This window comes from Callithrix jacchus, chromosome X (assembly GCF_049354715.1).
Source record: "Callithrix jacchus isolate 240 chromosome X, calJac240_pri, whole genome shotgun sequence".
NCBI classification, from domain to species: Eukaryota; Metazoa; Chordata; class Mammalia; order Primates; family Cebidae; genus Callithrix; species Callithrix jacchus.
Genome location: NC_133524.1, coordinates 19,406,602 through 19,433,418, shown reverse-complemented (window position 1 = coordinate 19,433,418; position 26,817 = coordinate 19,406,602). Strand labels below are relative to the sequence as shown.

The 26,817-nt window shown below is 45.6% G+C and overlaps 1 protein-coding gene across 16 annotated transcripts in view; it reads left to right on the top strand.

The window, feature by feature from the left end:
• PHKA2 (phosphorylase kinase regulatory subunit alpha 2) overlaps window positions 1-26,817 on the top strand; it is a 95,120-nt gene that overhangs the window by 29,104 nt on the left and 39,199 nt on the right. For all 16 annotated transcript variants that reach the window (XR_013531539.1, XR_013531538.1, XR_013531537.1 and 13 more), the window contains exons 2-12: window positions 207-365; window positions 2,066-2,113; window positions 3,338-3,506; window positions 6,724-6,806; window positions 10,958-11,038; window positions 12,272-12,370; window positions 14,692-14,838; window positions 16,630-16,683; window positions 17,589-17,711; window positions 20,234-20,329; window positions 24,778-24,885. Coding sequence is in view for 9 of the 16 variants with exons in the window: in XM_035289537.3 (XP_035145428.3) it covers window positions 207-365; window positions 2,066-2,113; window positions 3,338-3,506; window positions 6,724-6,806; window positions 10,958-11,038; window positions 12,272-12,370; window positions 14,692-14,838; window positions 16,630-16,683; window positions 17,589-17,711; window positions 20,234-20,329; window positions 24,778-24,885 (1,167 nt within the window). In the remaining 7 variants the exon portion in view is untranslated. The remainder of the gene's footprint in view (window positions 1-206; window positions 366-2,065; window positions 2,114-3,337; window positions 3,507-6,723; window positions 6,807-10,957; window positions 11,039-12,271; window positions 12,371-14,691; window positions 14,839-16,629; window positions 16,684-17,588; window positions 17,712-20,233; window positions 20,330-24,777; window positions 24,886-26,817) is intronic.

Here is a 26,817-nt window from a genome sequence, read left to right as displayed (position 1 = left end):
TCGTGATACAAGTGAGGAAACTGAGGTGCCAAGAAGGAATCTGATGTCTCACCCAAGATCACACTGTTAGTGGCAGATCAAGGACTGGAACTTTGGTCTCTCTGCTCCAGGTCCTGGTCCTCATCTCCCCTGTTAGGGTAAGCATCTATTACCCAGGGACTGCATGAAGGGTGGCACTGAGCCATTTTGTGTCTCTTCTCTAATAGAATCCCGTCACGGGGCTGCTGTCAGCCAGCCATGAGCAAAAGGATGCCTGGGTGCGGGATAACATCTACAGTATCCTGGCCGTGTGGGGCCTGGGCATGGCCTACCGCAAGAATGCGGACCGCGATGAGGACAAGGCCAAGGCCTACGAGCTGGAGCAGGTAATGGTGACTAACGGCTGTATCTCGGCTGCTCAGCCACCTTGTCCTTCAACTGGAAAACACAGAGAAGTAGCGTGTGCGCAGAACTGTTTGGGTGCAGGCCTCTCCTCCATTTCCGCTTTAGAATATTTTGGGGAGGCACTTAGATAGTCTCATCCTCACATTTGTCTTTCTGTTTGAGATTGGACATTCCCCCATAAAATAATGACAGCATCCAGAATCACAGCAAATAGAAAATGAAGGTGTCCACATTTCTTTTTTTTTTGAGACAGAGTCTCACTCTGTTCTCTGGGCTGGAGTGCAGAGGTGGCTCACTGCAACCTCTGCCTCCTGGTTTCAAGTGATTCTCCTGCTTCAGCCTCCCGAGTAGCTGGGATTACAGGCACCTGCCACCACGCCCAGCTTATTTTGTATTTTTAGTAGAGACAGGGTTTTACCGCATTAGCCAGGCTGGTCTCGAACTCCTGGCCTCTGGTGATCAGCCCGCCTCGGCCTCCCAAAGTGCTGGAATTACAGACATGAGCCACTGTGCTTGGCTGCATCCACATTTCTAATCCCAAAGTGTCAATTTTTGTAATTAGTTACATTTCTCCCACATGTGCTTTATCCATTTTATACATATTTATACACGAGGCATCATCATAAACTGATATGTTTTTACAAGTCACCTCACCACAGCTTCACATTCCAAAGCATGTATTCTTCAGAGTAGTCACATTGAAAGGATATTTATCCAAACATTATTGCTGCTGCATAAAATATTTTTGAAACTTCCCTTAAAAATACCTTTCTAATTTGAGCCATTCCAGGAAAGCAATCTTATTAATTTATGGTCACCCTTTAATTTTGAACCAAATTGGTGTATCCAGTTTGGGAGCCTATATTATTCACCACGAGAAGGTGGTTTTCCTGCAGCAATGAAGTCCTTTTATTGTTGTCCAAAATCCAGAACCAAGACACCTACCAAAGATTTGCTATCACTAAGTTTATAACAAAATAATCCGTCCCTGAACACAGGAGGTATTTTCCAAGTGTTTTGAGGGGTAGCATTGAAGTAGGGAGCACTGAAATATAAAAATCATTCTCTTGGCATAAGAGCTCTTGAGATTTATCTTTGATTTAGATATTCTTCGATGGTCTCACAGTCAGTGGATCATCTGGAATGGTGTCTCGTTCATTCACGTAGCATTCTTATTGTTATTTATAATGAGAATAAGACTTGCAATTGGTTACAGTAAATCGGATTATTCAGAAACCTTGGCTGTCACTTGCATTTTGTTAGAGCTTTACTCAGTAATTCAGTGATGGTTTCACAAATGGCCATTTGGGCAAACAGTACTTTTGGGCAGGCGTGGTGGACTCAGTGTAACAAAAATACATTACCAAAAAATGTGACATAAAGCTCCAGAGTACTAGCCTTACAAAAATTATGTTGCTAAGGTATCAGTGAGGAGTCACTGAATTTCAGAGTTGGCAGATAATATATGATAGCCCCTTTATGTGAGGTAAGTCACTTCATCCAGATTTTTCTTTCTTTGTGATGGAGTGGAGAGAACATAAACCATCAGAACACTCATGTAGGTTCAGGACTCCAGGGGAGTTGCTGGGCAGCCCTGGCTTCCCAGCCACGGTGGTCAGGAGATAGTTTTCCTGCAGCAAGGGTCCTGGGCCTTGTTCCTGATTCTGCTTTATGTTCACAGAACGTGGTGAAGCTGATGCGAGGTCTTCTCCAGTGCATGATGAGACAGGTAGGCAGAACGCATACGTGTGCTTGCCAAGTGGGCATTCCACGTCATTGTAATCGTGACAGTTAACACTGCTTAAGAAGTCTTTTACTTTTCTTCTCAAGAGGAAGAGAAATTGAAAATACTTTGCTTACTTTCTCTCTCTATCTTTTTTTTTTTTTTTTTTGAGACAGGGTCTCACACTGTCACCCAGGCTGAGTACAGTGGTGTGATCACGGCTCACTGCAACATCAAACTCCTGAGCTCAAGTGGTTCTTCCACCTCAACCTCCCTAGTAGCTGGGACTACAGGCGTGTACCACCACACCTGGCTAATTTTTATTTTTTATTTTTTGTAGATATGACACTTCACTATGTTGCCCAGGCTGGTCTTGAATACCTGGATGCCAGTGATCCCCCCGCCCCTTGGCCTCCCAGAGTGCTGGGATTACAGGCGTGAGCTACCATGCCCAGCTACCTTCTCTTTTTAAAATTATTTTCAGTAACTTTACTATTGAACCACAGTCTCAAAGGACAGTTTCTGAGGATCTCTTTTGAAGAGTTACATGAGTAAAATGAGAACATGTTTTTTTTTTAAATGGGGAAGGAAACTTTTTTTTAAAGGCACTTCTAGAAAGCCATACAGTATTGTTTATTCCATCATGTTTATAAAAGGTATTTTTCATTGAGATGAAATGCTTGAGTTTTGAAAACTTAATATTATTGTTTAGTGGTATTTTCAGTGAGAGGTTAATAAAACAGTTCATTGAGCATGTACCATACATAGAACATTATGCTAGGATCTCCACAAATTCAAGGATGAAGATGACACAGTCGCCACCTTTAGTCAGCCTGAGCAAAATCATAGTAGCTCTTTTCCTTTCAACATTAAGAAACAAGAAATTGAAATTTAAACAGGTCCCTTTTCTCCCCTTTACCTTCCCTCCATCTCTCCTTGAGTATCTACCATGTGTCACAGCTGGGGATACGTAGACAAGGACACCTTTTGGCGTGACCCATCACTCCTGCAGATGAGATTCTCCCCAGGCTGGTACATTTCAGGCGAGTGGGCGAGAAGAATCGCCAGCACAGCCCCTCTGTGTGGTGCCCCCTAGCAGCTGCCTTCCCTCCCTCTGGCTCCCAGAAGCGGTAGATACGAGCTCTAGATCCAGGTGGCTGGCCTTGGCCGTGACCTCTGCCAGCCATGAACCCTGGTAACTCTGCAGAATGGGCCTGCCTTCTCCCTTAGGTGGCCAAAGTGGAGAAGTTCAAACACACTCAGAGCACCAAGGACAGCCTGCACGCCAAGTACAACACCGCCACCTGCGGCACAGTGGTGGGCGATGACCAGTGGGGCCACCTCCAGGTGGATGCCACCTCTCTCTTCCTCCTGTTCCTGGCCCAGATGACTGCCTCAGGTGAGCCAGGATCGTTGGAGCCCATTGTATAGGGAGTGACAATCCAGAAAAGGGGTGGGAGGAGGGCAGGCAGCGGTCAGGGTCTCAGGCCATTTGTGCTGCTTCACTGCTTTAATAAAATACTTCAGACGAGGCCATTTCTACAGAACCAAAATGTGTTTTCTCACAGTTCTGGAGGCTGGGAAGTCCTTGACCGAGGCACCACCAGTCTAGATTGTCTGGTAGAGGCTCCATCCTCCAAAGAGGAGAATCGCTGTGCCCTCACTTGGGGGAAGCCAGAAGGGCAAGAGAGCCAAAGGTTCCATGAAGCCTGTTTTGAAAGAGCCTATATAGCTGGACACAGTGGCTCATGCCTGTAATCCCAGCACTTTGGGAAGCTGAGGCAGGTGGATCACCTGAGGTCGGGAGTTCAAGACCAGCCTGACCAACATGGAGAAACCCCATCTCTACTAAAAATACAAAAATTAGTCAGGTGTGGTGGCGCATGCCTGTAATCCCAGCTATTCAGGAGGCTGAGGCAGGAGAATCACTTGAACCTGGGAAGCAGAGGTTGCAGTGAGCCAAGATCGTGCCATTGCACTCTAGCCTGGACAACAAGAACGAAACACGAAACTCTGTCTGAAAAAAAAGAAAGAAAATGCCTTCATCCCACACATGATGGGAGGAGTACTCAGGGCCTGATCTCTTAAGGCCCCACCTCTTAATATCATCACATTGGCCTCACCTTGATTTTGGAGGGGACCCATTCATACCATAGCAATCAGTATTTTAAATCAGCAGTTTACACAAAAGAAAAGCCTGCTGCCTGTAATCCCAGTACTTTGGGAGGCCAAGGCGGGCGGATCACAAGGTCAAGAGATTGAGACCATCCTGGCCAACATGGTGAAACCCCATCTCTACTAAAAATACAAAAGCTAGCTGGGTGTGGTGGCACGCGCCTGTGTAGTCCCAGCTACTCGGGAGGCTGAGGCAGGAGAATTGCTTGAACCTGTGAGGCAGAGGGTGCAGTGAGCCAAGATCACACCACTGCACTCCAGCCTGGTGCCTGGCAACAGAGTGAGACTCTGTCTCAAAAAAAAAAAAAGGAAAAGTATGCTTTTCCATATTCTGTGCATTCTCCTCTGTGATAGGGCAGGGAGTGCAGGGACCCTGTCTGTAACCTGCAGAGAGGACAGTCAGCCTCCACCTGGACCCCAGCAGGGTGAAGGCTGTGGAGCTGGCTGTCTTAGCTTCCCTCTGTTGGGCACACAGCCTCCTTACTGTCACTCTCTCCTAGTTCCTAGAGCCACATAGGTCAAGTCTAACTTTGACACTTAGCTGTCTGGAGACCATCCCACACCTGCTCTTAGAGTGTTCTCCTCCAGAATCAGAAGCCCTGCCCTTTCGGCTCTCCCGCTCACTACCCTGGTCACCCTCTTTTAGACGCACCCTCACTTTTCCAAATTATGTCTGAACAATACCATTTCCACCACTTGGCAGTGTGCCCAGGGTGAGCTGAGCAGCCTTCAGCACCTGTGCTATGATTGGCTCACGGTTTGCAGGCAGTGTGCCTTGTTCCTCTTGAAGCTGGAGCCGCTGGCCTCTGTGGCAGCCTGGACACCAGGCCTCTGTCTCCCCGACTAGGGTCTCACACCAGGTGGTCCCTCTCTCCCACAATGGCATGTGCCATAGATGCTGCCCCAGGTTAGGGCACTGAGCGCCTGTGTCTTGGAGTTCTTATCACCTACCTGTCCAGTCAACTGATGTGCCTGAGGCCTCCCATTCATTGCAGACTGCAAATGTGAAACTCTCAAAATGCCATAAATCAGTAAGCAGTATTGTTATAGCTGTGTGAATAAATCACACATTTACGCAATTACTTTTTGGCTATGAAAGTTAATATGAGCTCATTGTAGATACTTTTGAAAATGTAACAGAATATAAAGAAAAAAATTCCACTGCCAACTTTCATTTTGCTGCATCTCTTCGAAGTCTTTTTTTCTTGCATTTTTTTTTTTTACGTATTTAAGGTCACATTGTATACATAAACTTAGTCTTTTTCTTATATAGCATTATAACAAGCATTTCTCCCATGATATAACAAGCTTCTTCATAAACACTATTTTAGTGAGTTTATCAATGAATATACCATAATTAATTTAATTTAATTTCCTTGATTCCTTTTATTTATTTATTTTTATATTTATTTATTTATTTATTTATTTTGAGACAGAGTTTCACTCTTGTTGCCCAGGCTGGAGTGCAATTGCGTGATCTCAGCTCACTGCAACCTCCACCTCCTGGGTTTAAGCAATTCTCCTGCCTCAGCCTTTAAGTAGCTGGGATTATAGGCATGTGCCACTATATGTGTATAGTTTTAGTAGAGACGAGGTTTCTCCATGTTGGTCAGGCTGGTCTCAAACTCCCAACCTCAGGTGATCTGCCCGACTCAGCCTCCCAAAGTGCTGGGATTACAGGCGTGAGCCACCGCGCCCGGCCCCTTTTATTTTGCTGTTATAACTAATGTTGCAATACCAACCTTGACCCATCTTCATTTACTTCCTTCTGAGAGTTAGATATCACTCAAAGGCAACTCATATATATTGCCAAATTGTTTTCAGTTTCTTGTTAAACTTAGTTCTGATTCAACTTCTAATCTGGCTTATTAGTTAAGCTTCCCTCATTGATGTAAGAGTCCATTTCCTATTATATCCATAGCAGCTTCCAGAATTCATACTTCAAAAATATCTGTATTTGTTGTAGCTGACTGTGTTTTCGTGCAGGGTTAAAGGCCAGCTCCTGGAGCTGGCGACTCTGCTTTTTCCCTGTCTCCCACTGGGAGAAGTATTTGCCCTTCTCTTTGGCTCACTCAAAGATTGGATCAGTGTCTCTGGTTCTTCTGGGCTAAAATCTTTGCTTTGTTGGACCCGTCTCTGCACCAATCCAACCTGTACCAGAGGTCCCAAACCTTTCTCAGCCCTTTCTACTCAGGCACACACAGGAAAGTGGAGCCCTCCCTCCCTCCCTTTTTCCCTCTCTTCCTCCTTCCCTCCCTCCCTCCTTCCCTCCTTCCCTTTTCTGAGATTAGACGTTAATGGTTATGACTTACTTCAGAGATGCCTTTGGAAGAAAAATGAAAATGAAGTTAAAAGGGTTTATTTCCTAGTGTGATATTTGTAATTTGTGATGGGCAGTTTTCTGCAACATGACTTCATAACCTCATTGTTTACTTTGCTAGGCTTACGTATCATTTTCACCCTTGACGAAGTGGCCTTCATACAGAATCTTGTCTTCTACATAGAAGCTGCATATAAAGTTGCTGTAAGTATCAACCCTGGTAGCCTTTTCCAATGTGCCAGTCATCAAAAGAATAAAAATCATGCCAGGTGCAGTGGCTCACACCTGTAATCCCAGCACTTTGGGAGGCCAAGGCGTGTGGATCATGAGGTCAGGAGTTTGAGACCAGCCTGGCCAGTGTGGTGAAACCCCGTCTGTACTAAAAATACAAAAATTAGCCAGGCATGGTGGTATGAGCCTGTAATCCCAGCAACTCGGGAGGCTGAGACAGGAGAATCACTTGAGGCAGAGGCAGAAAGCTGAGAATCACTTGAAGCAGAAGTGGGAGGCCAAGGTTGCAGCGAGCTGATATCATGCCACTGCACTCCAGCCTGGGTGACAGAGTGAGACTCTCTCAAAAAAAAAAAAAGAAAAAAAGTCATACAGTTTTTTTGAGGGTCAGGCTGTTTGCAGCTGACCAAAAGGTTAGCAAGACTAGAGCTATGAGATTGTGTCACCTCCACAGACAAAATATATTTTTGTCCTGGAATAGGGTTGTGGGTTTCATGATTTTGAAATGTACTCTGTGCTCTGTCTGAATCCATTATGCTTGTTTTATTTCTGTTTATTTATTTTGAGACAGAGCCTTGCTCTGTCACCCTGTCTGGTATACAGTGGTGTGATCTCAGCTTGCTGCAGCCTCCGCCTCCCAGGTTCAAGCGATTCTCCTGCCTCAGCCTCCCAATTAGCTGGGATTACAGCTGTCTACCACCACGCCTGGCTAAGTTTTGCATTTTTAGTAGAAATGGGGTTTGCCATGTTGGCCAGGCTGGTGTCAAACTCCTGACCTCAGGTAATCCTCCTGCCTCGGTCTCCCAAAGCGCTGGGATTATAGGCCTGAGCCACCACTCCCAGCCTGTTATGCTTGTTTTATTTTAAAAATTTTTTTATTTCCATAGGTAATTGGGGAACAGGTGGTGTTCGGTTACATTCAAGTCCATTAGTGGTGATTTGTAAGATTTTGGTGCACCCATCACCTAGGCAGTATATACCACACCCTACTTGTAGTCTTTTATTCCTCTCCCCCTTCCCACCCTTTCTCCGAGTCCCCAAAGTCCATAGTGTCATTCCTATGCCTTTGCATCCTCATAGCTTAGCTCCGACATATCAGGGAGAACATACAATGTTTGGTTTTCCATTCCTGACTTACTTCACTTAGAATAATATTCTCCAGTCTCATCCCGGTTACTGCAAATGCCATTATTTCATTCCTTTCTATGGCTGAGTAGTATTCCATCATATACCTAACAGTTTCTTATCTACTCATTGCCTGATGGGCGTTTGGGTTGGTTCCACGTTTTTGCAGTTGTGAATTATGCTGCTGTGAACATGCATGTGCAAGTATCTTTTTCACATAATGCCTTCTTTTCCTCTGGGTAGATACCCAGGAGTGGGATTGCTGGATTAAATAGTAGTTCCCATTATGCTTGTTTGCAATAAGACCCTAAAATGTCCTGTGGGATGCATTTGTGCTGGCCTGAGACAGGGCTGAAGAGGTAGTAGCATTAGCACCTTGGTGGGCACTGGGGTACCATGAGCATCACCCCAACTGGGCCACAAGTAAAGGGGCTCAAGCTAGGCAGAGCCCCAACCTGGGCCAGACTTGCTGGGTATAAATGTATATAAACACCCTTTCCTCCCACCTTCTGTCTGGTTTGGAAGGCAAAGCCTGAGGCACCTTTACACAACAACCCCAGTGTGCAAAGCTGTCGGGGAAGGAGGGAAAGGGTAAAAGGTTGTTTTTTTTTTAAAAAAAAAAAAAAGCCACCATGAGGCCAGGCATGGTGGCTCACACCTGTAATTCCAGAACTTTGGGAGGCCAAGGCAGGCAGATCATGAGGTCAGGAGTTTGAGACCAGCCTGGCCAACATAGTGAAACCCCTGTCTCTATTAAAAATACAAAACTTAGCCAGGCATGGTGGTGGGCCCCTGTAATTCCAGCTACTTGGGAGGCTGAGGCAGGAGAATCGCTTGAACCTAGAAGGTTCAGTGAGCCAAGATCATGCCATTGCACCCCAGCCTGGGTGACAGTGCAAGACTCCATCTCAAAAAATAAAAAAAGGCTGCTGTGGTCTAAAGGAAGGTCAGCAAAGGTTTTCTGTAAAGGGCCAGAGAGTAAATATTTTCGGCTCTACAGGATCTAGGGTCTCTTTCCTAGGTACTTGGCTCTGCCTTTCTAGCATAAAAGCAGCCTTAGACAGCACATAAACAAATGAGCATGGCTGTGCCCCAGATAGACTTTGCAAAAATAGGTGGCAAATTAAATTTGGTCCAAAGGCTGGAGTTTGCTGACCCCCAGTCTAAAGCAGTGATTCCCGACCAGAGGCAATCTTGTCCTCCCAGGGGACATGTGGCAATGTCTGGAGACTTTTTTGGTTGTCACATCTGGGCAGTAGATGTTACTGGCATCTAGTGGGCTGAGACTAGAACTGCTGCTAGACATCCTACAACGCACAGGCCAGCCCCCCACGATGCAGATTACCTGGCTCAAAATGCAGTACTGCTGAAATTGACAAACCCTGGTCTGAAGGAGCTTGAGAAGTCTGTGGAAAGGCTGGGCATTGAGTTGGACCTTGGAAGCTGAGCAGAGTCTAGATCAGCAGAAGGGAGGAGAAAGGGAGTTTGGGTGCAGGAATAGCTTGTGCAGTCCCAGAGGCAGGAACAGGCTCTGAGTGTGGCTGGGTGGGCTACCGGGTGCTTGAAGAAAAGGGTACAGAGTAAAGGAGTAGACTTAGGGGAAAGCTGACTTGGAAAAGAGTAGAAAATAAACCCAGCTTGTGGGTGTGTCCAAGAAGGCCAGATCATGGGGCATATTGCCAGACAGAGAGAGAGAGATGTGAATATGATCCGCTAGGAAATTCACCATTTGTCATTTTAGACCCTGAAGCAGGTGGAAGCAGCGATCCATGCAATTTTTGAGGATGAATCACCCAGCACCGGGGTTGGAAGAAAGGTGGGTGGGGCCTCAGGAAGGCACAGATGAGAGGAATACTCAAGGAAAGAAGTCAGTTTCAGTCACCCGGCACGCTCAGCAGCGAAGTTGCTCTAGGATGCCCGAGTCTCAATCTCCACATTTTGAAAATGTTCTGGCCGGGAACAGTGGCTCATGCCTATAATCCCAGCACTTTGGGAAGCCAAGACAGGTGGATCACCTGAGGGTAAGAATTTGAGACCAGTCTGACCAATATGGTGAAACTCCTTATCTACTAAAAATACAAAAATTAGCGTGGTGGTATGCGCCTATAGTCCCAGCTACTTGGGAGGCTGAGACAGGAGAATCGCTTGAACCTGGGAGATGGTGGTTGCAATGAGCCAAGATCGCGCCACTGTACTCCAGCCTAGGTGACAGAGCCAGACTCCATCTCAAAAAAAAAAAAAATTTTTTTTTGGAGATAAAAAAAGATAAAGACTGAATTGTTGGCATCAGTCCTGTTTATGTTAGGTGGTCAGCTTTCAGTAGTGCACATAGCATTGTTTCAAAACAGCATCCCATATGTGGGTTTTTAAATGAAAATATGAGTGATAGGTTACGTACACACATACCAGATCCTCTGTGTGCCAGCATTCTGAGTCAATCCCTGGTAATCAGTTTGTAAATACCACATAGGTTCGTGTTCTGTGTCTCAGTTGTGACTTTGGCTCCAGTTAGTTGCTGAGCATTTTTTCCCCTAAGAGGTAATGCTAAAAAATAGGTACTAAATTATTTTAAATGCTTTTGTTGGCTTCGACTAGTTATGAGCCATGTGCTAAAGTTTCTGTATTCTGTCTTACAACTTAATATAAGTTCAAAGGCATTGACTAAATAGAGAGGCAGCATTTTATTCGATTTTAAGAAGATAAAAATATTTTGTTCTCCATATATCCAGAGTTTCTTACAAATGAATACCTTCTAGAAATAAGAAATTTGAGAGTGTTGTGGTGTGCACTTTTGTCCCATTTGAGTATTTTCTTCTAAAATTCTGCACAGAGGTCACAGGAACTGAAATTGAGGAAGAACACAGTATGAGTCTCCAGGGCCTCCAACAAGATCCACTTATATTTTAGTGTGCCTGCAGGGACATAAAGGAAGCATTTTTCCCATAGCACTTCTCATATACCTCTCCCTCCCCTCTGATTCCTGCCTTTTTCTCCCCCAGGATTATGGAATGTGGGAGCGTGGAGATAAGACTAATCAGGGCATCCCGGAGTTGAATGCAAGCTCCGTAGGAATGGCCAAGGTAACAGTCGCCCTGCTTGTTCTTCCTTTTGCACTTTTTTACTGCTTTGATTCCATTCCCTTCATCAGGAGTTTGGATTTAATCTGATTAGCATATGTTTTCAAAAGTCGACTGCAAGTATGTGAAATTCAAGTGGCACAGGTACCCCAGCCACCTGAAATTCTAGGTAAAGGTAGGTTTCCAGTGCTGAAATTTGCATGTGGCAGAAAGTAAGAGTGCTCTGTCCTGGTTAGCCCCTGCCGTCACCCACGGGTCTAAGCTCTTGCTGTTGCTAAATAAGCTGCATGTTTAATGTCCGGTGTTCTGGGTCACAGAGAGGACTGAAGAATATCACCACTTTGTAGGTTGGACTCACAAGTTCAAAAGTCTACAAGGTCAGGCAAGTAATAGATGTAGAGTGCAACTAGCCAGACAGCAAGATGGGGGTGGGGGAGGTATTGGGGACACTGGGAAGCTTTCCCTAAAGGTATTCTGATCCAAATTCATGTAAAATACTCTTCAAGCCAAACAAAACACACCTATAGGGCAGATTCAATCTGTGCGTTACCAGTTTGCTTCTCTTGCCATAGACTTATAGGGTACCTCCTTCCTTCCCTCCTCCAGGATGAAGTATATTTTTTGGACAGGGTAGAGGCTCCAGGGCTATAATTTTTAAAGCAACAACAAACATGCTCTGTTGAGGTAAACAGACAGAAAATGTACTTATTACTAAAAGAATTAACTTTCTGGAGTGCCAGATGTTTGAAGATAATTGTTAAAACATGTGAGAGAAAGACTCATGAATTTAGTGCACACAGCCACACAATGTTATGAACTTGTTAATTCATTTTTTGGTAGAACACTAACTTCACTTTGGAAAATGTTTTTCTGTTTTCTCTTTCTTGTTTCTGTAATGAGCAGCAATGTACAGGAGAGCTCCGATTCAGTGAAAATAAGAACAGGGTGGGGCACCGTGGCTCACGCCTGTAATCCCAGCACTTTGGGAGGCCGAGGTGGAAGGATAACCTGAACCCAGGAGTTCAAGACCAGCCCCAGCAGAATGGCGAGACCCTGTCTCTACAAAAAAAAAAAAAAAGACTAGAACACGACTATAGGATTCTAGCTGGATTTTTAAAATGTGTTTCATTACCTTTGGGAAAACATGTATACTAGATTGCTTAATGAAAAAGGAGCACCAGATATTGGAGTATATGTTTATTAGAAAGAAAAAGTAATTTATACCTGTGTTTGCAGGCAGCTCTTGAGGCAATTGATGAACTGGACCTTTTTGGAGCCCATGGAGGACGCAAGTCAGTGATTCATGTCCTGCCAGATGAGGTCGAGCACTGCCAGGTAATAGCCTCTTGCATTCCAGAGAGTAGGGAAGGAGAGTTCTGGCATGGAAGGCCTGGGATTCAGTGCAGATTCCCCACCTTTCTAGCTTGGTAATACTTGCTTCTTTGAGCTTCAGTTTCCTCACCTATAAAATGGGCATCCTGGGACCCTTTCCTCTGGCCTCACAAGGTAGTTGTAAGAATCAGTCAACTTAGTCTAAGCACTTTGTAAGCCAGAAAGTACTATGCAAATGTAAGACACCATGATGCTGTTTAGATGGAACCAAGCAGCCTTGTTTTGCTAGAGGCAAAGTCTGTTTTTTGGGTTTTTAGCACAAAGGTGGTTTTCTTTCAGGGTTATTTCACAGTGTTCCCAAAGTGAATGACGAGCAAGCACTAGTTCACTTGGGGGTGTGGGGTTGGGGATGGGTGGAATAGGTAGTGGAGAAGAAATGAGACGGGAGAGATGGGAAATGAGTAGAACCTCTGTGAAATACAGATCAGAGAAAGGAGTGATCTAATACAGATTGGGGGATTGTATTGAGCAGAGTGCGAGTCATCAACTGCTAGACCCTCAGCAAACTCTTATTCAGTGAGGGCCCACTGTGTGCCAAGTATGTTGCCAGGGCTAAAGTGGGTCAGATACATAAAGACTTTTGAATGGAGAGCTTTTGGTAGAAGTTTGTGTTTCCAGGCAGAGAAACCCTAGGGAAAAGTGAGTTACAGAACAGGGCTCCAGGTTCGGTTGGCTATAGAAAATAAAGCTTTATTCTGAAGCTGAAGTGTTCCATTCATCTTGACTCTACCTTCCAGCTCACTCAATTTTTCCTCTGTAAGTAGTCCTGGTATTTCTTGGGGTGTAATCTAATGGAACCAAGATGGTGTATGTTTGTTTTTTTTAAAAGAGGAGATCTTACTCTATCACCTAGGTTGGAGTGCAATGGTGCAATCATAGTTCCCTGTAACCTGCAACTCCTGGGCTCAAGCAGTCCTCCCACCTCAGTTTACCAAGTAGCGAGGACTACAGGCATGTGCCACCCACACTCAGCTAATTTTTTAAAAAATTTTTTGTAAAGACAAAGTCTCGCTCTGTTGCCCAGGCTGGTCTCCAACTCCTGGCCTCAAGCGATCTTCCCACCTCAGCCTCCCAAAGCTCTGGGGCTGCAGGCATAAGCCACTGTGCCTAGACATGGCATGCATCTTAATAGATGTGCAATCCAGTGGAAATGCGTGAGCTTTGCAGCCAGCTGGGCCTGAGTTAGAATCCTAGTTCTGTCACTTAGTAGCTGCATGCCTTAGACATGAGTCTCTATCTCAAAGTCTCAGGGTCCTCAGATGTGAATTGGACATGGTACCTTAAGTCCTTCTTCATATGAAAGATTCAATGAGCTTATGTTTGCAGGGATCTAGCCTCATGTCTGTACACGTTAGAACTCAGTATTAACTCCTTCCTTTCCCAAACTTTTCCTGATAATTTCAACTGTTGTCCAAGTTTCCAGTGCCTAAGCTAGCCATCTTATCATTGAGGCCTCTTAAGTAACCCTAGAAAGATTCTAGAACTAAACTAATTCTGTGGGTTACCATTTTGTCTGAGTGTTCATGAGATCTTCTGGATTCTTCTCCTCTTTTAAGTGGTTTCTTGGTCACCCAGTCCAATTGGTCACATTCCACAGAAGCCAGACATTTCTCCAAGCTGGCCCCGTGTATGTGTTCTTTTCTGGTCTCTGTCTTCATAACTAGACACCTTAGCCTACTGACACAGGTGGCCCTATAATTCCTCCCCTAGGGCATGGAAAGAAGGGAGACAGGCGGGATGCGGTGGCTCACACCTGTAATCACAGCACTTTGGGAGGCCAAGGCAGGCAGACCATGAGACCTTCTTGGCCAACATAGTGAAACCCTCTGTCTACTAAAATACAAAAAATTAGCGAGGCATGGTGGCACGTGCCTGTAGTCCCAGCTACTTGGGAGGCTAAGGCAGGGGAATCACTTGAACCCGGGAGGTGGAGGTTGCAGTGAGCTGAGATTGCACCACTGTACTCCAGCCTAGCGACAGAGCAAGACTCTGTCTCAAAAAAAAAAAAAAAAAAAAAAGAAGGGAGACAAGCAGTTCTCAGTATGGGCTCCAGGCAGTACCATGCTCTCACCAATGCGTGAGGAAGAGGAATCATTGCTCTGGGTATACAGGGTTGGCTAGCAGGGGCCATGTTGGTAAGACAAAGCTGTACTCAAAATCAGCAACCATCTTTGAATGTTCCCTTGGGGCTAAACTCATGGTCTCTAGATACTGCGCCTATTACTGCATCTCCAGGTTAAACCACCTCTTTGTTTTTCATTCAGTCTATTCTGTTCTCCATGCTGCCAAGAGCGTCAACATCTAAAGAGATTGATGCTGGACTTCTTTCCATTATTTCCTTTCCTGCCTTTGCAGTAGAAGATGTAAACCTTGTGAATGTGACCAAAAATGAAATTATTTCTAAACTCCAGGTAAGCATTAGTCACACTGGCGCCCTTCTGTCCTGTGTGATGTGCACTTTCACATGATGGCATGGAGTGGCTCACCCATGCCTCAGTTCCCCATGAGGTTAATGGCTTGATTTATCTAAGCTGACTCATAAAGTGTTCAGAGCTGAGTCTACAGGCAAGAAAACAAAGTCTCCAAGTGATTTAGTGACTTGGTTCTCTGCTTAAGTAGCAGAACTTGCACCCAGGAGGTACCTGTGAACCACAACTTATACCATTACCATACTTCTAAGGCAGAGCTGCTTAACCCTTTAGAGGTCACAGACAGTATATAGCATCACTCCCAGAAAAAAAAAGTGCGTGTGTCACAATATCCTCAAACTTTACACACAATTTCAGTGGACTTGGCAATCCCTAAGTTACTTTCAGGTTAAAAAAATCCCTGTTTTGAGGTGAAATGCAGTAACCATGATACACTAAACTCAGAATATTATTAAATACTCCAACCAGTTTAAACTGTCAGTAACATTATCAAATAATGTGAGTTTCCCTAACCTGAAATCTGCATGTTGATTGTCCTACTTAGGTTCCAGGAAAATTTTTTTGTCCCTTGGAGTCCCTATGTCTCCAATCACATTCCCAAAAGAAAGCAGCTGTTGGCTGGGCACGGTGGCTCGCACCCATAATCCTAGCACTTTGGGAGGCTGAGGCGGGTGGATCACCTGAGATCAGGAGTTCAAGACCAGCATGGCCAACATGGTGTAACCCCGTCTCTATTAAAATACAAAAATTAGCCAGGCATGGTGGCATATACCTGTGATCCCAGCTACCTGTGAGGCTGAGGCAGGAGAATCGCTTGAACCCGGGAGGTGGAGGTTGCAGTGAGCCAAGATCACGCCATTACACTCCAGCCTGGGCGCCAGAGTAAGACTCTCAAAAATAAATAAATAAATAAAAATAAAAAAGAAAGCAGCTGTCTCAGGGTTCAGTGGGAAAAGAGGAACCCCTTTAGGTAGTTGAAGTAGGAAGGGAATGAATGCAGGGAATGAAGTGTTTACAAGAAGAGCAGGTTCTAGGCTGAGCCTCTGGGATGACTCCAGGAAAGTGCAGTGCTAGCCGCTAGGGCTGGGGACGTGGTTGCCTCCATGACCCTCGCAAGAGCCACATCTGCTGTAGCAGCCTCACACACTTACAGACTGGAGAATGGACACCCAAAGCTGCGATCTATGGATTAAGGGGTCAAATTAAGAGAGTGCTGCCCCTGCCCTCCTTTCTTAACATCCAGGAAGCTGGAGCAGAACCCTGGAGCCTGCAGCCCAAAACCAGCAGTGACAGTCCTAAGTGCAGGAAACCCCTACACCTGCTAACCCTTGTGGGGGTGCATCTGACCTGCAGAGCCTCCTCTGCAGCCGAGGAGTCTGGGAAATGTCCTTTTAGCTTTCCAATCTTGCAAGTAGGAGCAAACCAATCCAAGTATCTGCCTTGGTGGCTTTTCTAAATAGTGAGGGTCCTTTCAGGTCTCTGTGTAATATGGTAAATCAGAATGAAGGCATGGTCATTCACTGAACTCTTGGTAATTATTCTTGCAGCCCTGATACTCCAGTGGAAAGTTTTGGCATTCCCTTCCAAGTACTGATGAAACTGGAATTGATTTTGCTTATTACTTAAATATATTAATAACTATACTGACAGCAAAGAACACTAAGTATAAAATTCATTACTAAAAGATTCATGGGAAAGAGGGTGCAGGACTGACTTGAATTAAAAAGGCAATGAAATTCCTCTGAGCTCATCAAATGTACTTTCTCTTATTAGGGGCGTTATGGTTGCTGTCGCTTCCTTCGAGATGGTTATAAAACTCCAAGAGAGGTTGTATTAAAATTGTTTCTTATGCTTCCTTAACTGTTTCATCTCTAAGTTGCCACTGTGTTGTTCTCCCTCTATTGATTATATGTTGGAATACTGGAGAGCGAATTGTTAATTTTGGAGTCAGTAAGCCTGGAGCCAGACAATAGAGTAGTGTCTTCAGTAGGGACAGTGTGCTGGTCATTTAAAACCAGCTTGTAGGCCAGGTGCAGTGGCCTGTAATCCCAGTGCTTGGGGAGGCTTGAGCCCAGGAGTTTGACACCAGTCTGGGCAACATAGTGAGACCTTGTCTCTACAAAAAAATAAACAAAATTAGCCAGGCATGATGGCATGTACCTGTGGTCCCAGCAAGTCGGGAGGCTGAGGTGGGAGGATCACTTGAGCCCAGGAAGTCAGGGCTGCAGTGAGCAGAGATCACACCACTGCACTTGAGCCTGGGTGACAGAGTGAGACCCTGTCTCAAAAAAATAAAAATTTCTTTAAAATTTAAAAAATAAATAAAACCAGCTTGTAGACAAGGACAACCACTTCTGTGGCTCACACATTTTTCTTCAAGACCAACTGTGGTCTCCTCCTTGGGTTTCTTTGCCACAGTGACTAATATAATGATGTAAATCAGATCATCGGCCAAACTTGATGGTAAACATATTTCTATTTCTTTGTTAGAGATACAGGAAGCTTTAGTATAATAAACTACCAAGGAGTCTTGTGTATGTTTCTGGCTTACTTTCTGAAATGCTACCATGGAAAACTGCCAAAAGCAGGATCTCCTCATTATAGTAAAATTCTACTCATGCCAGCCTCAAAGCTGTAAAAATCAGACAAGCATGGGCAACTCTATGAGGCACAGGGTGTTACGTATGTACTCTGATTTCACCTTTAAAAAGTTTGACTTAATTTGATTCTAGGACCCTAATCGACTGCATTATGACCCTGCTGAACTCAAGCTCTTTGAAAACATTGAATGTGAGTGGCCTGTGTTCTGGACATATTTTATAATAGATGGAGTCTTCAATGGTGATGCTGTTCAGGTAAGACAATACTGGGTGTTATGTTGATAATTATTTTCATTCCACTGTTGTACGATTATTATTAGAACATAGGGTAGTACAAGAATTTAGGTCACTGTTTCGGTTTATCTGTTCCCACTTAGCAAACTTTCCCATAACTGAGTGAACTAAAACAACAGGTATTTTATTTATTTGCTCATGATTCTGCGATTTGGGCAGAGCCCAGCAGAGACAGATTGTCTCTACTTTACCTGCTGTCAGCTGGGATGGTTCCATGGAAGTAGAGAATCTATTTCCAAGATAGCCTCACTCACATGGCCAGTTGATGCTGGCTAGCAGTGGATGCTGGGATCTCAGCTGTGCTGTTGGCTGGGGCCATGGTTCTCTTCCACATGGCTAGCTTGGGCTTCTCACAATATTGTAGTCCCTGGGCCATTAGTTTTACATGTTGGTTGTTTTCTCCCCAGAACACAAAAGCAGAAACTGCCAAGCTTCCTTAAGTGTTAGGCCCGGAAGTGACAAAATGTCACTTTCATCACAATCTGTTGGTTCAAGGGCCATCCCATATTCAAGCAGGAGGGGACTAGACAAGGGCATGAGTCCTAGGAGGCGTGGTTCCCTGGGGTCCGGCAAGAATGGTCCATCATAGACAGGTTTTGTTGTTGCTGTTGTTCTTTCCAGATCAGCCAGTGGTTTTGCTGTCTTTAGCCCTAGTTTGGGGAGCTCTTAGATAACATCTTACTTTGTGTAACAGCCTCCTAACTTGAATCTCAACCTCTGGCCTAGCTCCCTGCTGTTTCCATTCTTCTCACCCATGCCAGAGTGATCTTATTAAAAGGCAAATTAGGTTATGCTACTGCCTTTCTTGAAAGCTATGAATGGCTTTCTGGTTGCTTTTGGGATGAAGTGCAAACACTTCATGTGTTTTGTGGGGTTCCATGTGATCTGATCCCTGTTTTCACCCCGTTAGCCTCATTTCTTAGTGCTTCTTTCTTTTTTTGAGTTCTGTGATCCAAGCACACTGAAATCCTTTCAGTCCTTTAAACAGGCCGTGTGCCCTCCTGTCTTCTCAAAGGCCTAGGACATTCTTTTCTTCCCCAGTTGTCCCTCCCCCTTCCCTTGGTTCAATGTGAGTATGTCTTCTTTTGGAAAGCCTTCTCTGACCTTTAAAGCTGGGGCAGGTGCCCCTGTGCCCCATAACAACTGTAACAGCATGGGTCACACTATGTTGTATCTCCCACTTACCTGTCAAAGGACCCTGGTAGAGGCCATCTCTCTCCAGTTCACGGGTATAATCCCTGTGCCTAGTGCATTGTATATGCACAGTAAACATAAGCAACACTCATTTGTTCAAGACCTATCTGTTTAGCTTCTGCTTGGTACCATGCTCTGTGCTGAGCCCTGAGCCTACTTCGTTGAGCAGAACCAACCTGTCCTTGTGCAACTTATGTGAATGACCAACATCATAGATGCTTTGCCATTTTTTTCAACTGGTTTTGATTACATTTGGTGGGAGTGGGGATGATCAATCAGAGATCCATTTTAGCTCTTGAAAGTTATGCTCAGGAATGCTGGGGGCTTCAGAACCAGCAGTCAGCTGGAAATATTAATATTCCCCCACTGTTGATGCTTTCTCTTAGGCTTCAGTGACTATCTTAGATTATCTGTCATTTTATCCCAGAATTGAAAGATCTCAAAAGAATTGACTTGGAATTTCCATTGTGAACAGACTTAGCAATGATGGGGGGAAAGAACACTCAGGGGAGGAAAATTACTATGCTTAGCATCTGGTTTAAGCCTCATGTAATCTATCCTACTACACATGTGCTGTCTCTCCCACTTGTTGCCCAATGACATTTTTAATATGGGGTCAACTTTTTTAACACCCACACATGAGTGAGAAGATGCGGCATCTTTCTGTGCCTGACTTGGTGAAATAAGTGAAATTAGCACAATGTTAAGTGAAATTAACACAATGACCTCCAGTTCCATCCATGTTACTGCAAATGACAGAATGTTATTCTTTTGTTATGACTGAATAGTAATGAATGCCTCTTAAGTGGAAAACTTCCCAAGAGGTAGAAATGGGATACACTGCTTAAAATACTGCTTCCCCCACAAGAAGTTTATAATCCGGTCACTAAGACAAAATTTTAAATATGTGATGGGTTGAGAGTGAAATAATTACATGATGAGTTAAAGACAGCACGGGAAAGACATCTGATACATGATGTAGATGTGACTACTGGAGGAATTTTGAGGAAGAAACAGCTACTGCATGATGGGTTATCTGTCCCTTTTCTGGAAGCGTGACAGGTGGGGCTGAGCTTAGACACACTCCTGGGAGGAACAGCTGATCGTGTTTAGCTCCTCCTAACACTGTAAGTGTGCCTCCTGCACTCCTGGAGCTGAGGGTATTTGTGCCCTGTATCCGAACTCTAATCTGTTGCCATGAGAGTTTTTTGTCTATGTTGCACCGCTGTTAGAGCATTCTTGACCAGACCTCCTTCCTTCCATGGATGATGGGTGGGGCTGTTTTCCAGGTCCAAGAGTACCAAGAGGCCCTAGAGGGAGTACTCATCAGAGGCAAGAATGGGATTCGCCTGGTGCCAGAACTCTATGCTGTCCCGCCTAACAAGGTAACCTGGTGACGGGGCCCTTTGCACTGCTTATCTAGAACTAAGCGACTCCTTGCTTGGTCTTTATTCCCCTTTTTGATCTAATGAACACCTTTTCTCCAAATGTGGTTTCAAAAGCCTTAGGTAGGCTGAGCGCGGTGGCTCATGCCTGTAATCCCAGCACTTTGGGAGGGTGGATTGCTTGAAGTCAGCAGTTTGAGACCAGCCTGGCCAACATGGTGAAACCCCATCTTTCATCTCTACTTAAAAAAAAAAATTAACCAGGCATGGTAGAACATGCCTGTAGTCCCAGCTACTGAGGAGGCTGAGGCAAGAGAATCGCTCGATCCCAGGAGGTGGAGGTTGCAGTGAGCTGAGATCATGCCACTGCACTCCAGCCTGGGCTACAGAGCAAGACTCCATCTCAAAAAAAAAAAAAAAAAAAAAAAGGCAGAAAACCCTAGGTAGTGTAACTGTCTATCTCAAGGAATAATGGCTTTGGAAAAAAAAACCCCTAGGTAGTGTTCCTGTCTATCCCAAGGAAACATGGCTTTGGAAAAATATGTGGAACATGCTTGACCATGGGTATCATGGGGAGGCAGCAGTTGAAGACCCTCAAAGGATACCTGTCCCTCCCGCAACCCTGACACAGGCTCTCTAAAGAACATAAACCTCTGTTGTACACCATGTTTTTACACACTTCCACAGACGAAGAAAGCAGATGTACAGGGGTATTGAGAATCTCTTCCTTTGATTCAAGCAGTTTGCAAGCTAAAGTTTGAGTAATCAGTTAGAAGCTATTCTACATCTGGGAAAGAAAAACAGTCCAGTTCTAAGAAAATGCCCAAACATAGTTTTATTCTTTCAAGTTTTCTAAATTGGGTCAGGATGGACCTATTATCTTGACAGGAAGATTTCTCTGTCAGTATCTCATGGTTAAAAGAGAAGAGTTCTTGGTTCCAGGCTGTCCCTCAGATGCTCCTGGTGCCTCAAAGCTTGGTTTTTGTGTTTGTGGGATGAAAAGGCCTTCAGAGGGCTGTGCCTTCCCACAAATCACCAGGGCCTGGAGGAGGTCGTAAGCCCACAGAGGCCCGGCATACAGCTACTTGGGTTTAGGTGTTCTGTGGTTAAATCAGGCCCCCACACACATGGCCATAGAACTGGCAGGACCTTTTAAAGTGTCTGCCTCAGCTCAGCGAGGCTGTGGAACCTGTCAGAGCTCACATAGCACTGGGCTCCACCCTGGGGCCAGAACCCAGGTTCAGGGCCTTGCTGCCACTCCATGCTGCCTCCTAATGGGTGGTACATTTCTGGGTAATGGAAGTATCCACAGTGGATGCTCTCACTAGGCTTCTGAATGCAGTGGTATAGTGGACTTCTTTACTTTTCCAGGAGTCTGATACTTGATCCTTAAAGCAAAAAAGGTACCACCATGTATCACTTTGGGCATTATTTTCATCTAAAAGGAACTATTATGTGTTAGATGATTGAACCAGTTAAACCAAGTAGAAAATCAAAGGAAAGAATTGAGTTTCCGTGAGTAGAACGTGCTATCGCCGCAAGTATTCAGTTTTTTGCATTTGTATTAGCCCATCTGGTTCACTGGGCCACTTAAGGTGGCCACTTGCTCCAGGTGGGCTCACCAAGTCCCACCAGCCTGAACCCTTAGCCCTGAGCTCCGGGATGTTGATGGCCCCTCATCCCATCATGAACCAACAGCCCACATCATCCGAGCTCTCTCAGGACTGATTTTGTTCCAGGGTTAAGGGCCAGACTTTGGACAGGAACTGTCTTCCCTCACTCTGCAAATCAGTCCAGGGAGCCTGCTGGGGCTGTTCCCTGTAAGTGTCCTCAGCCTAGATTCCCTGCAAATGAGTGCATTCTTTTTAGTACACGTGCTGCAGTGTGTGGGTTGGGGCAGGGCTGGCAGTGGAGGCTGGGTGACCTTCTAGCAGCTACATGTTAATTATCCCCCTTCAGGTTGCTCCTTTCCCAGTACGGAAGCATTTGGCAAAACAGAATTGGTAATGAGAGGTCATTTGGAACCTGGAAGCAGAGCAAGGGAAAATAAAGAGAAGAGCCATGCAAACTAGAGGGCACGTTTTACTGACTATGATAAATGGTAGATGTTACAAGCTATCCTTTTCTTTCTTTCTGATGAACAGTGCTGACTACACATTGTAAAAAATTACTCTGCGACTTTCTCTCTTCTAAACTCCACACTGACCTTTGGGTTTCTGCTTGTCATTACAATGTCCTTAGTGTGTTTATGCAGGTGTGCCAGGCTTCAATTTTGCCCACTCTTTGACACTGATTGCATTTTGTGTTGGCTGCTTCCAGATGACAGCTGGGAAGGTTCCTCAGTCACATCAATAACATGTAGAGACCGCTGGGTAGGATTTCTGCACACACAGCCACCACAGGCCCGTGTGGCACCTGTGTGCAAATTAGATAAAGGGGCTCATCAGAGTGGCAGCAGCCCCGGGCCAGGGTGGCATGCAGCTTGGATGTCAGCCCCACTCATTTCCTCAGCTGGACGTGCTTGCACAGGGCACTGCCCTGCGTGAGGCCCTCCATGGACAGCTGGAGACCAGTGAAACTGCCTGCAAACATGGATTGAGCACCCGCTCTGTGGCAGGCACCAGGCTAGCTACTGGGGCACAAGGGTGGCTACAGCGCCAGCTCTGTCCCCATGTGCTTGCAGGTTAGCGGGGGCCAGAGGAGCTGGCCTGTGAGATGGAGGGCAGCCACAGCAGAGGCAGCAGCAAAGACATGGCACCTTTGAGGACCTGCGGGCAGTTCAGAAGGACCAGTGTGCAGAGAGGCGGAGAGGGACGCCTCCATGTGGGGCAGGAGCTGGCTTATGGATAGGAAGAGTGCAAAGCCAGGCTGTCTTGTGACCTGGACACCTTGTCTGCTCTCTGTTCTTTGCGTTGAATATTTCTCATTCTAGATCTTTGCAGTTATTTGTTTTTGTTTTTGAGACAGAGTCTCCCTCTGTCACCCAGGCTAGAGTTCGGTGGCACAATCTTGGCTCACTGCAACCTCCATCTCCTGGGTTCAAGCGATTCTCCTGCCTCAGCCTCCCGGGTAGCTGGAACTACAGGCATTTGCCACCATGCCCAACTGATTTTTGTATTTTTAGTCGAGACAGGATTTCGCCATGTTGGCCAGGCTGGTCTTAAACTCCTAGCCTCAGGTGATCCGCCCACCTCGGCTTCCCAAAGTGCTAGGATTATAGGCGCGAGCCACCGTGCCAACCTAGCAGTCTTTGTTAACACGACTTACATTTCAACTAGTTTTCACATAGTACCTGATTATCATACAAGTAATTCTGTACACTACAAAACATCTAGGATTCTGTAGAAAGAAGAAAACATTATCCCTAATTCTACTACCCAAAGATTATGACATTTTGGAGAATCTTCCACACTATTATCCTATTGGATTATTTGATTACTAATCACATTTAATTGTGTTCAGTTCATGCACTTAAGTTTTTCTTTTTTTAAAAAAAGTTTTTAGTTTATTAATTTTAGTTTTTAAACCCATCTTTTTTTTTTTAATTGTACTTTAGGTTCTGGGGTACATGTGCAGATCATGCAGGATTGTTGCATAGGTACACACATGGCAATGTGGTTTGCTGCAATTTTACTAAAATATTAATAACATCACTGATTAATCCACAAGCAGAAAATGACTCCCCTGTAGTTGATGTTCCCCTTGGGAGAAAGACGTTTTCTATTTCCTTTGGTTGACTTATGTTTTCTGGAGGACAAAAGCAGTCACTGACATTACCCGCAACCAATGATGTGATGGCTAAAGTGGCAAAGCGCAGCATGCAGTTTAGAAGAGAGAAAGTTGTGGACTGGCTTACAAGGTGCAGCCAGCTCTGTCCTCCAGAAAGCACCAAAGTTGATTTTGCTGAGACAGAAGCCCCCGGTGGGTTGAGCTTTTTGAGGCCCTGAAGGAGCAGTTGCAGGCCAGTAGTTCAAGTGTTTTTCCACAGTAAATAGTGCCACCTTCTGGCAGTTCTCTTGCATTAGGGCGCACAGTTTATAAACCCCTAGGGATGGCTTCCAGCGATGCACCGCCACAGCTGGAGGCTGATGTTTTCCATCATTTCACCTATAATGCAGCCAAATGTAAGCATGAGCTGTGAGCGTTCTCATGGCCAGAACCTTGCCACAAAGAAGGCAGGCCAGACATCTGGTGCTCATGGCCTTGCGTTTGCCTGTAGGAAGGGCACTTGTCCAGAACCAGGCCACAATTTGACTTCCACCTTGCTGCTTTATATATGGCCTTGCAGCCCTGAGGAAGGAGCTTGCGCCCCAGCATTCTAGCGCCTGCAAGGAATCGGCCTGGAGGATGAATACCATTCCGTAAATCCTCAGCGCACTCCCCAGGGTCAGGTATCATGGACATTTTATCCTCCGAGTTTCTGACCTTGGATTTGTTTCTCTTTCCAGGTAGATGAAGAGTACAAGAACCCTCACACGGTGGACCGAGTTCCTATGGGGAAGGTGCCTCATCTGTGGGGCCAATCCTTGTACATCCTCAGCTCACTGTTGGCAGAGGTAGGGGGCTTGGTGGCCTCACAGACCGGAAACCATGTGATTGGAGGTGCAGGGAACTCTGGAAGGGCACAGGGACTCTCTGCCAGGGGTGTGTGCGGATGTCTTTTGCATCTTCATGTGTTTAAGGTCAACTGGACTGTGTTGGCTCCATGGTTCGACTCCTGGCCTTGTGTGTCCATATTTCCATGAAACCAGCTCAGGTCCAGGCAGGCCCAGCTCTCCCCATCGCCCCTGCCGGCATTCCTCCTCTGTGGTTGGAACCTGTTTCACATGATGGTCAGAGGAGCTGGAAGCTTCTTGGCCAGGATTATTAGCACATGTGATCCTAGAAGATACGAGATTTGGGAAATGACTAGATTCGCCCCAGCTCCCCCTGCCCCAGTCTTAGGTGCAGGAAGTGCAAGAACCACAGATCTCTTTAGAGAAAGAGGCGGTGGGCCAGATTTTCTCTGGTGGATTTTGTGTCAGGTATCTCCTCAAACAACCCACAGCACCCTTCCTTCTGCAGACAACTGCCTCTGGACACCTCTTTTTGTTCTGCATTGACTTGTCACCAGGCTTTTGTTTTAATATGAAAATACTCTGGAGTTGCCTCAGAATGAATTCCCCAGTCCTCAGTGTGAGTTACCTTATCAGATGTCCTTCCTGAGAGGGTCCCGCTCAGCTGATTGCAAGGAGAAGTGGAGAGGGAAAGGAGCCCAGGGAAGCGTCAAGGGACTGCTGGGCTCTAGAAAAGGCCAAAAGGGTGGTGGGTCAGCATGCCACTGGGTTCCCAGAGTGTCGAAGCCCAGGATGAAAGATACCACTGTGGAAGCAGCCCTCTGGAACTCTAGCAGCCGAGCTGGAGCAGAGTCCTGGTCATGTCCTTGGAGTAGGGGCTGTGTCTTCCACTCCTGTGTTTATTAGTAGGGAAAACGCATATATCTCCTTTGAAAGCTAGCCCTGTCTCTCAGTAGTTCTCTGACTCTGGGCAAGTTTCTAACCTCTCTGGGCCTTGGTTTCCTCATCTGTAAAGTGAAAAGGTTGGACTTGATCATCTCTGCGATACCTTCCAGCTCTGATTTCTGTATCAGTGAAATGGGAAACCAGTAACTCCCCTCCCCTGCTTTCTGCTCTCCGATATAAAGGCTTTCTCTGGGCCCAGTACTAGGCCCATTTCTCCTCAGAACTCCCAGAACACCTTGATCCTCCCTCTCGGGGCTCAGATCATTTGTAGAAAGTGCAAGGAGGTCCATATTCGAAGAGAATACTTTGCAAGTGAGTGGGGGTGGTGGGACCAAGTTCCCACTCTGCCACTTCCCTTGAGTCATTACCTTGGTTTTCCCACCTGTACAGTGGTGATGGTGGTAGTGTAGGAGCCATGGTGTTCCCCTAAAGGTTTGATGAAAAATCACTGACACGAGGCAGATTGATTTATAAGAAAGAAGTGCATGCAGATGTACTTAACATGTATACAGGGGAGCCTTCAGAATGAAGACCCCGAGATCTAGGAGAAATTGTCCATTTTTACACATAGTTTCAACAAAGTATGGACAGCTGTGTATAAATGTGATTACCCAAAAAGGGCCCAATTGAATACCAATGGACTGAGTGGGGAAACCCAGGGAGGCCTTTCTGTCTAGATTCTTCTTGGCCTCTCCGTGCAGCGCTCCTTCCTGCTGCTGGGTATGGGGCCATTATGACCTATAGCCAAACAAGGTAAGGTCAGGGAATTTTTTATGGCTAGTTTTTACACAGAGAATATTTTTAGTTTTTTTTGGCTGGCTTTGGGAAAAAGGGATTCTGGTTTCTATGCCCCGCCTTTGGGAAGAGGAATTCTAGTTTCCATGGTGCCTCCAGGAGAATGGACTGAGCGAGGGAGGCAGGAGAAGATCAGAGGAAAGCTTTTGCTTCTAAGGCTGCTGCTGAGGCCTTCGTTTTGGGGGTGTTTTC